General features: G+C 40.4%; 1 protein-coding gene across 2 annotated transcripts in view; it reads right to left on the bottom strand.

Moving 5' to 3' along the window:
• Positions 1-17,088, bottom strand: part of KCNAB1 (potassium voltage-gated channel subfamily A regulatory beta subunit 1) — a 399,751-nt gene that overhangs the window by 63,387 nt on the left and 319,276 nt on the right. For both annotated transcript variants that reach the window (XM_057546116.1, XM_007164817.2), the window contains exons 4-8: positions 16,340-16,419; positions 14,037-14,081; positions 10,365-10,409; positions 8,146-8,189; positions 431-517 (exon numbers count right to left, since the gene is read on the bottom strand). In XM_057546116.1, the coding sequence (XP_057402099.1) occupies positions 431-517; positions 8,146-8,189; positions 10,365-10,409; positions 14,037-14,081; positions 16,340-16,419 (301 nt within the window). The remainder of the gene's footprint in view (positions 1-430; positions 518-8,145; positions 8,190-10,364; positions 10,410-14,036; positions 14,082-16,339; positions 16,420-17,088) is intronic.

The raw sequence follows: 17,088 nt of genomic DNA, 5'->3' as shown, positions 1-17,088 counted from the left end.
AAAGCCTCTGCTCATGGTAGCACTTAGCACTTATCACCACAGATTGGAGACTAATCCGACCTAGAGTCATTATAAAGTAAGAAGACCCTCAGAGAGCTCACTCCAAAATAATGATGGCTGGGCTATAAACTCCCCTTCCAATTACGTTTATTGTTTTAGGCGATAAAATCACAGGAGTGAAACGAACCTGGAGAAAGTGAGCACTGTAATGGTAGGAGCCACACTCCCAGTGCCTGCAACTGCTTAAAAATTAATGAAGATGCAAGATGCGGAGCACTGACTTTGTGGGTAAATAGTGAGGCTGAAAGACGTCGTTTTTTCACGTTCAGTCAAATCAGTCTGAATATATTTCACTTCCTACTGTGAGTGTAATAAGTCATCAAGCTAGAATCAATAACTCTAGAGTCTTTTATTAAATTTCTTCACTCACCTTCCATGGGGGTGTTACTGTCTGGTCGATTTGCGAAGACTACATCCACATACTCGAGCTGCAGCCTCTGGAGGGAGCCCTTCAGTCCTGGGAACAGAAGCAGGAAAACCTCAAAAAATCTAAATATGAGCACTATTAGAAATAGTTGAAGCTTGGTTTCCTTCAAGAAATTACTTTAAAAAAGAAAAAGTGGGCTTCCCTGGTGGCGCAGTGGTTGAGAATCTGCCTGCCAATGCAGGGGACACGGGTTCGAGCCCTGGTCTGGGAAGATCCCACATGCCGCGGAGCAACTATGCCTGTGAGCCACAACTACTGAGCCTGCACATCTGGAGCCTGTGCTCCGCAACAAGAGAGGCCGCGATAGTGAGAGGCCCGCGCACCACGATGAAGAGTGGCCCCCACTTGCCGCAACTAGAGAAAGCCCTCGCATAGAAACGAAGACCCAACACAGCCAAAAAATAAATAAATAAATAAATAATTTAAAAAAAAAAAAGAAAAAGCATTGGATTAGTTTCAAAAAAGACAGTGAATACTGTGATGTGTTCATTGGCCCCTAGAACCTTTAAAAAATATATCAAGGGCTGATGTTTTCCCCAATAAAGAAAAGCCTTAGAACTTTCTCAACGGTATTAGTGCTCCACCGGAAATCCACACTTGGTAATGACTTTTCACGGTGGCTCCTGTGTGGCTGTGTCTAGAAGCAAAGTTTAGAATAAAAAGCAGCCTGAGTTCAACTTCTTTCTTCTTGAAAAATGCAAATTAATGTCATGCTTTGAATTACTTAATGGGCTTATAATGGGATGGAGATATGCAATAAATATATCAAAAACATTAAAATGGTGTAAATCATAAATAAGTGACTGACAACCCCATCTTAATGTACACATGGGTTTTAATAGGAATAAAAGGGCTGGCAAATGAAGGCTTCGCTCAACATTTTACTAATTAAAACAAAGTTCGAAGAACCTTAAATATAGTTGAGCCCTACCACTTCTATTATTCCCCATTCTTTTGAGAAGAAACAAAAACACTAGAAGCCCTAAAGATTTAAGGGGTAATATAAAGGAGAGAGTGAGAGCTTAAAAAAAAAAAAAATCTGGAACCAATAATCTATGTCTCAACCCTAACCACTGAATCACATTCTTATGATTATGCAGAAAAAAATATTTAATTTCAGTAAAATTAATACTTCCCTGAGATAGAACACATTGTATATAGTATTATGCAACCAAAAGGATGACAGTGTTCAAGAATTATTTTATCTCATTTCTATGAGGCACAGCATTTCCTTATCAGCCTATTTAATTCCACAGGAAGACTGGGGGTTTTTCTCTTTTTATTATAGGCATAAAATTAATTGCATGTTAAATGAGGCTCTTATAAATTTAAATTTGGCTCATTTAAATTTGATTTTTCAAACTGGCTTATCGGCCAGCCACAATTACTTTTCTGACAGGAAGATGGAGTGCTTGAATACAGTTCCGGAAATATTTTTTCATTAATTGAGAAAGGATTGTCTGTGATGGTAGCTTGTTAAAAGAAGCACTGATGAAGAGATTAGGGCAGACAGGTGTTGTAAGGTCTAATGCCTGTTCTTAAAAAACCAGTGACTTTCAGGCTCGGGGTATTACCAGTTATCTCAATGGGCATCTTGAAATTAAATTTAGCTTAAAAAGCACTATGATATGAGCCACCTTTGGAAGCAGTTGTGTGTATGGAGGAGGTAAGGAGAGGAAAAGATAATTAAGCAAACAATAATAGGGTATCCCAAGGTCTGAAGGGTTGGAAATCTGTACTCTAGCATGTGATCCCACTTGGGTTATCTGACCTTTTTGTGTGTGACTCAGTTCTCTAACCTGTAGTGGAGATAACAATACTTACAACCTTCAGAATCGCTGCTCCAGAGAGCAAATAAAATCAGTTGGCAAGCACTTGGTAAGTGCAACAGTCTATAAAAGTGCGGTAGTTGTAACAGTGGCGCTCACATCTGGAAAGACTCAGGATGAACGGTGCCAAACACTAGATGCCAAAGATTTTCACTGGACCTCCTGGTTTTAAAGGGAGACACTTAGTGACAGTTCTGGCCCATGCCTGGCACTAGAAACAAAGTGTCCTCCTTTCTGATGATGGCGCTCTCCCTCTGTGCTCTTCTGAACAGCTCAGTGTGGGCTGAGAGAAACTAGAAGGAGCTATGACTAACTCTGCCCTGTTGGAATGCAGTGTGATCAGTCACAACGGAAGTCCTTTCCTCTTCCGTGCCATAAGCAAGTACTGAGTTCCAATTTGATCTGAAACTGTGCTGGGCTCTGGGGGGTTAAAGATGCATGGACATGGTATTTATCTCCAGGGAGCAAACAGTACATACTGAGAGCATCTATTGGCATAGGTTCATAGTTCAAGGTAATAGTATGCACCCATAAATAATGACATGGACTTGATAGAATGACAGTCTCATTGTATTCAGTCATTCCTCATCTCTCAATTCTTTCTCTGGAAAGCCTTTTTTCTTGATATTTAGGCCAAGATTCAAGAGTATTCATGTGAGAATATAAGAAATGATGTGTTGCATCCTGGCAATGATCCACCAGGTCCCTACTCTGACTCTGAAGTGGAGTAAAAGGAGGTTGTGCACCTAAGAGACACGGTCTGCTCACTTTGAAAATCTCAATCACATAAAGTTTTGTAATCCATGGCATGAATTTTGGATTTTACTCTATGTGAGATGGAAAGACGTTGGTGAGGGGCTGGGAGGTAAAGAAATGGAGTTAAGTTGGGGAAATGATGCTATCAGATTTGTGTTCTGAACTGATCATTTGGCCTGCTGAGAATGACCTTCAGGGGCGAGAGTGACAGCAGGGAGGCGAGACCAGTGAGGAGGTCACTGTAGTAGACAACGCTTGGACCAAGTTGATGAGAAGTGTTCAAATTTGGGACAAGTTGTATAGGTAGAAATAAGAGGACTCTTGGTGTGCTGAATATAGAGTGTGGAGGTAGAGGTATCAAGGAGGACTCTTAGACTTTTGGCCTGAGAAGTTAAGTGACTGTTAGTAAATGAGAAAGTCACGGGAGAAGCAGATTGGTGGTGGTGGTGGGAGCCATGATGGGTCTGAGCAGCACATCAGTCAACCCCACGGAGCTCTTGGCAGGTGGATGGACCAGTCTGGCATTCAGAGGAGAGGTCTTCATGCAGGTGGGGCACAGGCCTTGGGATCCAGGGTACTAAATCGCGCTGGCTTCAATGACTTTGCCAGTCTCTTAGCCTCTTTGGACCTTAGTAGCCTCATCTGTCCACAGACAAAATGGAGCTAGATGGTCTTTCTGTTTTGATCTTTCATGTGACTACAAAACAAATCAGGTGGTCCTGGTTTTTTCTATTTGGATGCTTTAATCTTGTAGCAACATAAAGACATGCTAACAAGTGTCTCCTTGAGAGCCATTTAGGGTTTATCTCCAATAAACAAATAGTCATATTCTACCTCTACTTAGCAAATGTTTGTTGAGCATTGGCTTGGGGCCAAGTATTGTTTTAAGTTTAAGTAGATGTGCAAAAATGCATTAACCTTGGCTCCAGAGGGGCATCTGAATGGCTAATCATGACCTAAGGAGGTAAGTGATCCCATGCAGTGAATGCACTTGCTGAAGGCACTTTTGACATTAGCCTGTCCCTTGGCGCTAACCCAGTGTCTGTGGGAGTGAAGACAGGAGAAGCAGGAGAAACGTTCCCTGCTCTTGAGGAGATGTCTAGATGTTAACTGGCAAGGCCTCAAAAGTCCACAGGAGAATAAATTATGTAAAGAAAATAGCTTTCAAGTGACAGTAAAAAGAAATCTAAGTTAATCTCTCTTTTAGGTTCTGAAGTGTAACAGGAACTGTATTGTTCATAAGGTGAAAATTGATTCAATTTAAGCCTATTTCATAGGCGTCTAAAGGAATATGTTCATTCCAGATGTTAAGCAGTTTGGCAGGGTTAGAGGTGGAACATGTGTTCATTGTTGCAGATTTAACTCTGTAGAAACAAGGCCACGAGTAGTTTGGAAATTCTGCAACGTTCTCTTCAAATATGCTGTGTCATCATCTTCTACTCCTATGGCATATTTGTTTTCCAATCAGGCTTGAAAAAAAATGTTGCCTTAAATAATGTACACTGCTTCCCAATATAATTTTCCAGCTTCTTCTCGGCAGACCTCTCAGTCATGATTTGAGACATGCTTCTTTTTATAAAGACTGCCCTGCATTAGAATAATATAAGTGGCTACATCTCCCATTATGAAACATGATTGTTTTGGGTGGGTGATTTCAGTTTACCATGAACATGGTGCACTGGGAAGGAATCCTGTGGTGAATCCATTTGTTAAGAAATTTATTCTTTAATTGAAAAATCATCAATTGTCTCTTTTTTAAAAAGTTCAGATAGTAGGGTTTAATATTTGCCATTCATTTAAAAGTTTCAAGCGGAGCTTTCTCAGATTATTTTCCTCTCCTCCTCCTAAAACAAGGACAGTGGGTTTGTGTTTTGAATCACATAACAAAACTGTTGTTTGCCTGAAAGGCAAATACAGACTTAAACACAGCTTTTGCCTATAAAAGCACAGAAACAATTTACTAATGCTTACAATTTGACTTACCAAACTATTTCCATTCTTTCATGTTAGATACTAAAGAGCTTTGATCTGCTAAATTTTAACACTGGCACAAATTTGGGTTTAATGAATGTTTGTGGAATGGCTGAACGGATAAATAGACTTTCAGAGCCTGAGAGGATCTTGTGATTCCAAATGAATATAATAAACCTATTAGTGAAATTTCTACTCCCTCCTTATGAATCTAAGGAGAATGTTGTTTCTAGCTGGATCTAAGTCAAGGACTTTGGGTTCACTGAAAAGGTCTTTCATATGACTTTTTTCAAAATTGTATTATGCCCAAATCAAGCTAATTTTACACTCTAAAAACTAACTCAGGTGGCCAAGGTGACCCAGCACACAAGTGGCCTGAACTCTACATGAATTGGACTTCTGTCTCATTCTTTAACAGTGCTTCTCAAATTTAATGTGCATGTGAAACTCCAATGTTGAATAAGGTCATCCTCATCACAGGCCAAGTACCAATGAAACCTGAGGATAATGATTTGTAAACCTTTTCAAAATTTATTCTGGGTCTAGAAATCTCATGTCCCTTCTTTTTTTCTGTAAAATTCACTCAATTCCCTAATTTCAGCCTGCCTAGAAATATCCTTTGAGCTGAATCTCTTGCAGTCATGAGTATTTTTGTCTTTGGCTGAAACTATAAACTGCAAAATACCACCAACAGTAACAACATAATAATTGATCCCAATTCTTCTTCAATCTCAAAAGTTTGAAATTTTGTGTTAGCTTGAATCTGGGTCAATTTGAATTTCAGCTGAACTGGTTTATCCATCCTGAGAGATTAGTTCCCAAGAGGATTTCTGACTTATTTAAAAGGGGAAAGAATTTTATTTCTATTGAGTTGTATGTGGCTTGAAGAAAACTGACTTAAAAAGGAGAGTTCTGAAATTATGCATACACACTGGTAAATATTAAAGCAATAGAGATTCAGTGAAAAGCACAGTAGCACAACTTCTCCATTCTTTTTTTCATCGATTTTTCTATTTCTTTGTTGATTGCTAGTGTAAATCACTTTCTGAATCTCTTTTTGAATCAATTAGATCAAAAAGAAAAGAAAAGAAAAACAAGAACTTTCTAGGCAGCACACTGCCGCCATGTTTGTTCAGCTTGGTACACAAGCCAAAGACTTGGATTTTTTCTTTCTGACAAACTTTGTGGTAGATGACACAAGTCATGGGGCAAATGCTAGAGCAGGAATGGTAACAGTTTGGGGAGACAGGCTGGGTTTGACTGTACAATGTCAAATTGGATACTATGACTTGAGGAGGGATTTTGTTTGGGTAAGGAATTTGCAAGCTTTCTCAAGAGCTAGAATGTGGTCATTCTTTGTGGCAGCCTCAGAATATTACTTACTTAGTGTCCTTATCCATAGAAAGAAGACTGGCAGTTACACTATTAAGAACGATGATGACGGTGATGATGACAAAAATAACATTTATTAAGTGCTTATTATATGACAGACACTGTGCTCAATGAACAATCGAAGTTCAATTCCTGAATAGTAACCTTGTGAGGTAGGATATTGATAGCCCATCTTAGAGTCCAGGAGATGAGGCTGAGTGAGGTTAAGTAACTTGCACAAAGTCCCCCAGCTCATAAATGACAAGAGTTGGAACTTGAACCAATATTTTTCTGATTTCAAAGCCCAGATGCCTACAAATATACTAAAAACCAGTTAGTGATTAATACATACATTTTTGTATTTATAAGTAAGTGTGTATAGGTAGATAGATTAGTCAGTGTAACTACAGGGAAAAGTAGGGAAGGCTATGCACTGTATTGTCAAACTGTGGAATGAGATGAGGTGACCAAAGGGAGGAATTTACTTCTTCATATTTATTTTGAAAGTAGTGGGATTAGAGTACATCTTATGTTTTGGGTGACTTTGGTATTTCATAAATGAAATTAGTTTTAAAATGGAGAAGAATCATTTGTCTCAATGATTAATTATGAATCTAAAGTTATAAAAATCTTGAATTTTTATGAAATTGTTCATGAACTAGTGTAAAGATGTTAGAAACATATGGCGGCCCCTTTTAACATTTTTCCTTTATTGCAAAATGTAGAAGTATAAAATTTTTGTAATATATAGACAAGCAAGAAATAAATTAAAAATTCCTCACAATTCTTATAATCCTCACAGTAGGGTACAGTACTCTACTACATAAAAGATCTTGGAGACTGTATTATTTCTTGTTTATTTCTAAATGATACCATTTTTGAGTACCATTGCAAAAGCAATGGCACTGTGAATCAATTATCTAGTAGTAACTTTCCACCAGTTTTTTTTAATGCATAGATGCTCTTTTTAAAAAAGCATAGTAGTCTTAACATATGTCCACATAAAAACCTGTACACAGATGTTCAAAGCAGCATTATTCATGATGGTCAAAAAGTGAAAACTCAAATGTCCATCGACTGATGATTGGATAAACAAACTGTGGTATATTCATACAATGGAATTTTATTTGGCAACAAAAAGGAATGAAGTAATGATACATGCTACAACATGGATGAACGTTATGCTAAGTGAAAGAAGCCAGTCACAAAATATTACATATTGTATGATCTCATGTGTATGAAATGAGACAAAAGTAAATTAGTGGTTGCTTGGGCTGTGGGTAAGGAGGGGATAAGAAGTGACTCTTAGTAGGTACAAGGTTTCTTCTTGGGGAGATGAAGGTGTTTTAAAATCAAATTATGGTGATGAGTGCACACTCTGTAATTATTCTCAGAACCAATGAACTGTATATTTTAAATGGGTAAACTTTTATGGTATATAAATTATACTTCAGTAGAGTTTTAAAAAAATCTTACAGAAGTGCTTTATTAACGTTAGCATAGCTGTAAAAGAGAAGAGTTCTAGAGAATCCAGTCTTTTTCTTTTGAGTTTTCATTTTCCCCTCTATATCACTACACTCCCCACACTCAACCCCAGGAAGAAACGTGGTTGATTGTGGTTCTTTTCATAGAGAATTTTTTTCCCCTTCCAATGTGTTTTGAACTTGTTTGGTTGATACCTTTCTTGAATCGGCAGCCCACAAACGAAAATAAAATGGAAGCAATACTCACCTTCAATAATATGTTTTCTTGACAACCCTCTTTCCGTCTCAGCTCTGACAAGAAAAAGAAGCAAATGACTTTGAGTGGAGGTGTGCTTTTTTAAAAATCACTGTTTCAAAAGGACAGAATACTCATTCTAGACTGAATTGTTAATGGTATTCCCTGTTCTTAGCAAATTCTGCACCACTGCAGGCTGGGGAGAGAAGGCTGGTGGGCAGCACACCTAGCGGCTTTTCTTTGGAGACCCCAGGAGACAAACTAACCATCACTGTCATCACACCACGTAAATAACAACTCAGCTGTGCACACCTTGTCCATATATAATTTGACACTTGACACATGGCTCAACCTTCCCACCTTGTTTTTAACCAATACCAAGCCAAACAAAACAAAACAAAACAAAACAAAAGCTTGACGTAAGTTTTCGAGCTTGCTATAAGATTGTCGGGCTACTGACAGCATTGGCTTTTCTGAGAAAGGAAGCAAATTTGAAAGTGACTTTTGACTTTCAAAAGAAATTAAACAACTATTTTCTTTTAAAAGGTGATGTACCGAGTCTTCCTTAAATTAGTTTCCTAAGAAGATGAATATTTAATGGACTTTTGCCTGCCCAGACCATTCTCAGACTCTAGCCAATTAGAAAGAAATGTGGTCCTTGAGTTTTAAAGTACTGATGAAATACTTCTTTAACACCAATACCTTTGTCAACCCCCTTTTTAAAAAATTTATTTATTTTATTTATTTTATTTTGGCTGCGTCGGGTCTTCATTGCTGCGTGCCATCTTTCTCTAGCTGTGAGCAGGGGCTACTCTTTGTTGCGGTGTGCATGTTTCTCATTGTGGTGGCTTCTCTTGTTGCAGAGCCCGGGCTCTAGGCACGCGGGCTTCAGTGGTTGTGGCTCGCAGGCTCTAGAGCACAGACTCAGTAGTTGTGGAGCACGGCGCACGGGCTTAGTTGCTCCGCAGCATGTGGGATCGAACCCGTGTCCCCTGCATTGGCAGGTGGATTCTTAACCACTGCACCACCAGGGAAGTCCCAGCAACTCCCTTTTAAAACATAGTAGTTAATCATGTGCCTTTGGTGATTTTGTATCTTTTAAAAGTATATTAGATAATACTGCATGTAGTACTCTACTACATAATGGTTCTTGCAGACTGTCTTATTTCCTGTTTATTTCTAAATCATAGGCAAGGGTTTGAGTACTACTAAATCATAGACAATAGCACCAGCCAATGGTACCATGAATCAGAGTATACACAATATAAACCTACGTTTCTCATATGCACCATGCGGCTTTATTTTCAAATAGACTATAATAGGTATAAAAATCTAAGTTTCATATTTCTTTCTTCATATTTATCATAAACAAACTCAAAATCAGCATTAAAATATGAGTGTGTGTATACACATATACATTTTGATTGGAAGATTCCCCTTCAATTTTATCTTTAACGATTCCTTATGAATTATAGGGAAATAAATAAGGTTTTGTTTGTGTTTGTTTTTTGTTAGAACTCCATGGAGATCGTTGAGATTTCCATGAAAAAGAATAGGGAATAGCTTGCTGTTTTCTCACATGTTTGACAAAGAGGCCAGTCTTCTAAGTCCTGCTGAATAATATAAGTAACAGCTCAAATACCAGTAGGCCCATCAGAAGCCAATTCATCCTGTGAAATTTGTTCTGCATCCCACAACAGAGAGAGGACCACTCTTTCATTTGACCTGACAGAGAGTGATACAGGCAGCTTCCTGTTATTCTTCGATGAAATGGTCCTTTTGATCAGCATTTTCAGAGCCCTCTGCAGAAATGATCAGAGACTTACACGTGGGGACAGACAAGATATTTTTATCATCGTTCTCCGTAGAAGTCTCTGAGTTTTTGGCAGATTTGAGTAGCTTTTCTTCTGTGATGCTATGTGCTTATTTTCTTTTCCTGAAATTTGAACTCTATTTTGGAAATGGTTCTAAGTATGATGTTGGTATTTAAAAATCTCCATGAATCACTTAGTAACAAGTGACCACATGCTTTGCACTAAACTTCTTTGGGGGTATCTAGCTAAAATTGAATCCTAGGCTAATTGCTATTTCCTTCAAGTGAAAAAAAAAATAAATCTTTCTTTCCAAACCAATTAATTTTAGTATGTTAGATGTAAAATGGTTGCCTAAAAGAATCAAAGCAAATAAAAATCTAAGTTTCCTGTCAAGGAAATAAAAGGTGTTTAACTTACTTTCCACCCCAGTAGAGTTTGGTTGTTATGACCAGGCTGGACCTCCTGTATGTTAAACAAACACACAGAGAAATAGTAAATAAATTGCTGGTTATAGTACTGAGTCATGTTATTATTATAGCACCAGAAAGAATTTATTGTACCTCACATTTTAAGAAATCGGTGAAGAGATAAATTTGTTCATTTATGTCATTGAAACCTAAGGACAAAGGGAAGCTGATGAGTGGGGACTTGAAGTCAGATCCAAGAGAAAGAGTTCTGAAGGGAAGGGAACTTTACTTGGAGGGGCCAGATGAGGAGGAGGAGGGCTGTGACAACACACAGGTGATTGGGTGGTAGTAAAGCAAAGGTGAGTGGTAGGCATGGAGAGTCAGAAAGGAAAGTGAGAAGAGTAAGTAAGAAGACTTAAAGCATGGACTGCATTAGGAACTCAAATAGATGGTCACCAACTAACACTCATCGAGCATCTGACATAGTGCTGATTGATCATGAACTTTCCTGGGGGTACTTCCACCCTCTGCCAAGGACAATGGACCTTAGTGTCTCTGAGTTATGACTCTTTCCAACTAATAGGAAAGAGTCATGCAACCAATTGCATTCACAGGAAAGAACTGACTACATGGAAATACGAATAAATTTAGTCAATAAGTAGGAATAAAATTTCTCTGAGTGTCTTATTAAATGGAAATGTTATTTTAGAAAAACAATCCTAAAAATCCTTAACTCAAAGTTTTACCACTTTATTCCTAAGGGAATGAAATGTGGAAATCTTGTCAGCAAATTCATTACTTCCTCAAAACCACACCCAAGGGCAGGAAATGCAATTGCACCATTATGATTGTGGAATATGAATATGTCTTGAGAACTATAGTCATATAATTTAAAATTGGGAGGCAGATCTCAATGTAATTTACTTTCTCCAAGTATATAATTCAATTGAACTTGTCGAGGAAAAAAAAGGCATTTGAGATTCAAAGGTTAAGACCAAACTTCAGGAGTATTTGAAACAAGGCATTTATAATTCAGCTGTAGAGTCGATGCCTGGGGTCCTCAGATATAAAAGCCTAGCATGATTAATGATAACCAATGCGGAATGGCGGTGACAACTCTGACAACTTGGCTGCAACAAGAAAAATGTGTAGAAAATGTCAGTAACCCCATCCCCCTTAAGTTAATTCCCTGAAAAGTAATTTGAATCACTGTAACAGAAGGTCTACAAATATATGCATCTGGAGATTACACACCCCAAAAGGGCTGATGCACTTTCCAGGTTAATCCATCATCCTCGTGATACGTAGTATAATAGCAACCTGCCACAGGGGAGCTGGGTCTCCTCCAGCAAACATTTTCAGAGCTTCAACACAAAGCTTTGGATGGAGTCTGATTAAAAAATGAGTGCAGCCCTCTGGATTATTCAGAGCAATTGGGCCTGCCAAGGCCGCACATTCTATACTTAGACCACCATAGACTTATTTTTCCAAAATTAGGCTTTCTGTAAAATGTTTGTAAAATTAGTGTGTACATCCTCTATGGATGTGTACACTAATATTTATGTTCAAATAGCAAGAGTAGACAACAACCTGATGAATCATCACTGACCTCACGGAGGCATCTAGAGCAACTCTTCTGACTGGGTGAAGAATGATATTGTGAGTATTTCACATTGATATAGCACAGCTTTCAATATTCTTTTGTCCACCTTATCTCACTTTATCAGCACAACACTCCATGAACAGTTATGCCATCCATTTTACAGGTGGGGAAAGTGAGGCTCAGAAAAGAGAAGTAACTTGCCCTGGACAACACACCTAGCAAGTGGTGGTCTTGGGACAAGTAGGCAAGGATGCTGGTTGAAACTGCTTTTGTAGCCTCCATGCTGTGATGTTATGGTTTATCTTTTCAGCAATCTTGGGTGGGCAGCTGTGAACTGATATGACCTGATATCAATTTTCTGTAGCATGGGGATACCTTGAGTTTTTATTTGCAAGACAGAAAGGCAGTTTGTGAAAGATGCATGTTAATCTATTTTCTACAAAACATATATAAGAAGCTTTGCAAAGTATGGTGAGTGATGAGTAGACATTCTCTGGATGCAGAGGGGAAGAGAACTACAGCACCGAAGTTTCCCCTTCATCCTCAGGTGTACTCTGGCAGCCGACACCTTGCTGTTGATTTCACTGGACATTAGTGGACTCATCTCCAAGGTCTCTGTTATAGGTTGAACTGTGTCCCCCGCAAAAGATATGTTAAAGTCCTATCCCCCAGTACCTCAGAATGTGAGATTATTTGGAAATAGGGTCATTGCAGATGTAATTAGTTAAATTAAGATGAGGTCATACTGGAGTAAGGTGGGCCCTTTATCCAATATGACTGGTGTCTTTATAAGAAGATGCACAGAAACACGAGGGGAGAATGCCATATGAAGCCAGAGGCAGAGGCTGAAGAGCTGCAGTTGTAAGCCACAGAATGTCAGTGATGGCCAGCAACCACCAGAAGCTAGGAAGAGGCAAAGAAGGATTCAGAAAGAGCATGTCCTTGCCCAAATATTCATTTTGTACTTTTGGACCCCAGAACAGAGAGAATAAATTACTGTTGTTCTAAGCCACCCAGTTTGTGGCACATGGTTACAGCAGCCCTGAGAAAGTGATACAATCCTATCTGAGCAGTGATGGATGAGCCAACATTCTGAGTAGGAAGGTGACTCAGGCAAGGTGGAGGACTGGGTGGGGATGTGAATATTCTTCCGTATTTAAGGTTGAATACAATTTTCTTTTCACATTCTTACAGTCCCTGGAGTAGGGAAAGAGGAGAGGGAGAGGGAGAAAGTAGGTCACCAAAGTTTATTTGTTCATATCGCCATACACTTCTGGGTTTCCATTTCCACTCGTCCTATAGAACGGTTATTTATTTGGCCATCAGCAGATCTTATACCAGAGCAGAAGAGGACTCCAGATTTGTCCTGTGCCCTTGGTTGGACTCTGCCTGATCCTGTACTCATGCTGGGGGAGAAGTAGCTGTTGGGGCTGACAGGTGTAGTGAGATGGAGGGGGTTGGCCCCCCGCCCCGCTGCCACTATCGCATCACTCGTTACTACTGGCTTTGGCTCCAGAAGGTGATGGGATGCAACAGGACCCCTCAAGGATAGCAGATGAAGCACTTTCCTGAATGCCCAGATAATAGGGCTCCCAGCGCACAGGAGAGATGCTGGCTAACTGTGTTCACATAAGAAAGCTTTGGGATATTTATCCCAAGGGTTTCTTGTTTCATCATTTCTTTGCATCCAGAGTTGTTAATAAAATGAACAATGAACATAAATATGTGTGTAGAGATAATAAGTTTTCTGTCAGCTGGCCTCCTTCACCAGATTACCACAAATGGCAGTCAGAAACCATGAAAATGCCACTTTCTTTTACACACAAATATCTCATGAACATCCTCTGTTCAACCCATGGTAATTCATTGTGATCAATGACAAGTCAATAGTTTTTGAAGCACAAGTAATGACCTCGCTAATATTTATTTTCAAAGCGCTGTAAATCATTTCTTTACTAAGAATTGACTTTTTTTGACAGCCTTTTGGTCAGTTGTCATGCAATTTTATTTTCTCCTCTCTGGTACAAAATAACAACAGTCTTTTTAAAGGCAAGTAAATGATTATGGTGAATGCATTACCTCCAGCCTTTCTTCTTGATAATGCTCCCCAGAATCACTTCAGCCCTGAAGGGGAAACAGATAATGTCTTAGGATACAGTGTCCTGGAAATGCAAGAGTCAATCCAAAACACCAGATCCCCTCCTTGTTTGAACTCTCAGTGCCTACATGTCCCGAAAATAGAAGCTGCTCTTGGCTGGTAGCAGAGTTTCCGCTGTTTCTGCTTGTAGCATGGGGATAGCTTGAGTTTCCTGTGGAAACTGTGCCTGTGCCTGTGGAATTCTGTGCCTGCGGAATCCTGTGCCTGCGGAATCCTGCTCCTGGAGCATTCCAGAAGCACCTGCCAAATCCTGACACACTGGTAGGAGACCGCCTGCGGTCCTGATACTAGGAAACAGCAGAGTCACTTGGCAGTTTGGTGTTTTTGAACCAATGATCCCATATATAACTGTCCTGCTTGGTGGTATCCAAAGGGAGTCAAGGGTTTCTTTCTAATGGCTGTGGTCTCCGATTGTGACTGAAGAGGACAATGAGACCTCATGCTTTTCAGACAGAAAATACTGACTCCAGGTGATCTTGCAGGGTAAAAGAACCCATGTGTGGCTTTAGATGTCCCAAAGCCAGGACTGTAGATGCAAAAGCCCACATAGAGAATGTCCTGGGTTCCAGTGACAAGCATTGTCATAGGAGGAGGATATAAGAAGTCATAGGGAAGTGTCCTTCCTGCCGCTGACACCGGTCGTGGAGAGTTATACTGAAGACACCCTCACCATCCTCTCCCCCTCCACCTACCCCAGCTGGGACCCAAGCTTAAGGAGACCAAAACTTTCTTCTAGGTTCCTCCCAGCCAGACCAACATTGTAAGAAGTAGGTGGGCTCTCAGGCTTTGTGAATGGGGACATCAATATAATCAGCACTTTGTCCATTAGCATCTGTCTCTGTTGGAGTGTGCAGCCTGGCAATAAACCATGAGGTGGGTTAGCTGGGGGGCATGCCCCAAGTAGACACGTATTGAATGTTACTTCTGGGTTCTTTCCCCAGTCTCTCTTGCAACCTTGCATTTCACAGTGGGAACCTATCTCATTACACACTGACAATCAATCAATAATTAATCAGGACCGATTATCCTTCACAACAGGAATACAAACATAGCTCTAAAAGACTTGTTAATCACTCCCCCTTTTTCATCCTTAGGCCCATTTGGTAATAAGCAGGATTTAACAAAAGAAGAAAACGCTGAGATAGGGTGGGATGTGGAAAGGAACAAGGCCTCATCAATTGTATTTTCTCTCCTTGGACTCAATAGAAAACATCAAGGATGTGAGCTCTGAACCTCCCTGATGGTCCTTAAACATAGACCTGCCCTTGAAAAGGAGGAAACCCAGGCTAGGAAAATGCACTTTTATCAGGCAGTGATGAACCTGATTCAGCAGTTTGATGGTTACTCTTACCCGGAAGCGGGGGAATTAGGCGTACAGGTGATTACACTCCTCAGCCCTGTTAGAAAATTGCAGAGCTGCTCAAGCAGCTGTCCAGATGTTTAGCTTCTTTCCTGCATCCACGTTCACAGCAGGAGGCCAAGGCGTTCCACTTCTGCTGAATGTGCTTATTGTGCAGCAACAGAGGGCATGGACCCTGAAGGCACAGCACCCATGTGTTCTGACTTAGCAGTGAGCCCTGTCCTAGAGCCCCAAACCTGCTCTCAGGTCCATAAGAAGGTTATAGCTAGTTGAGACTTCTCCAGCAAAAGAAGCAAGGCCTCCTTGCAGCGTTCTCTGTCCTTAGAATGGGGTCTGAAATGTCCTCTTATAAAATATATTGCGTTTCTTGGCATCTTTGGGAGTCCCTCCTTTAATCTCTGATTTACCTGTAATGCCCGGTGGAGGGACAGGCCTGCAAACAGGAAAAGCAGTCCCTGCTTCCCTGCAGAGAGGCTGTGTCCATTTCCCTTGGGGTTGAGGAACTACGAGGTGTGGTTATGAACTTATGAGACTAGCTTTGGAACACCACGCTGGAATCTGCTCACTTATGTTAATTACATTCAGCTAATATTTATCGATCTCCACTGCCACCACGCTGATCTCAACCACCTCTGCCCCTCATGTGGCAACTGCTTCCAGTCCACTCTTCATATAGAGACCAGAGGTAGGCAGAGGGGCCCAGAGATGGTCAATAGCCCCAATTCTGGTGATGGTGGGAGAGGGAGGGAGAAAAGCAGTGGCATCAACATGTGTGGGAAGGACAGACCCTTGTCAGCAATAGTCTGGGCAGAGTCTCTTGGTTCCAGAAATGACACCTGAGAGACACATCAGGCACTCACTTACTTTCCAGCAGCGTAGACCTCAGCCGTATCAAAGAGATTCACTCCACTCTCGTAGGCAATTGTCATCAGCCGTTCAGCAACCTGCAAGAGGATGCAAAGGTCACGGGGAGGGGAAAGGGTAAGCTGGGACGAAGTGAGAGAGTGGCGTGGACATATATACACTACCAAATGTAAAACAGATAGCTAGTGGGAAGCAGCTGCATAGCACAGGGAGATCAGCTGGGTGCTTTGTGACCACCTAGAGGGGTGGGATAGGGAGGGTGGGAGGGAGATGCAAGAGGGAGGGGATATGGGGATATATGTATACCTATAGCTGATTCACTTTGTTATACAGTAGAAACTAACACAACATTGTAAAGCAATTATACTCCAATAAAGATGTTAAAAAAAAAAAAAAAGGTCAGTCGTAAAAGCCAAATACTTTCTAAAGCTGGGAAGCAACTTGGAATCCTCTGGTGGTCTTTATGAACATGGAAATTTCACCGACCATTCTTGTTTTTCTCGGTTGTATTAAAGAAAGAAAGAAAAAAGATTCAACCTGCCTGAATAGGGTAAAAGTATCCCTTCCCTCTGACCTATACTGGGCACTGAGGGATTTCCTTCAGCGCTGGGGTAAGTCAGCCACCAGGAACACAGTGAGATGGAGAGACTTGTGTTTCTCATTCTGCTTGGAAGACGTGGTTTGACAACATGCTCTGTGGCATCGCAATCTCACTGACCAAGAGGGTCATTTATATCCCTGGTGACTTC

Source organism: Balaenoptera acutorostrata, chromosome 4 (assembly GCF_949987535.1).
Source record: "Balaenoptera acutorostrata chromosome 4, mBalAcu1.1, whole genome shotgun sequence".
NCBI classification, from domain to species: domain Eukaryota; kingdom Metazoa; phylum Chordata; class Mammalia; order Artiodactyla; family Balaenopteridae; genus Balaenoptera; species Balaenoptera acutorostrata.
This window is presented reverse-complemented; position numbering and strand designations above follow the sequence as displayed.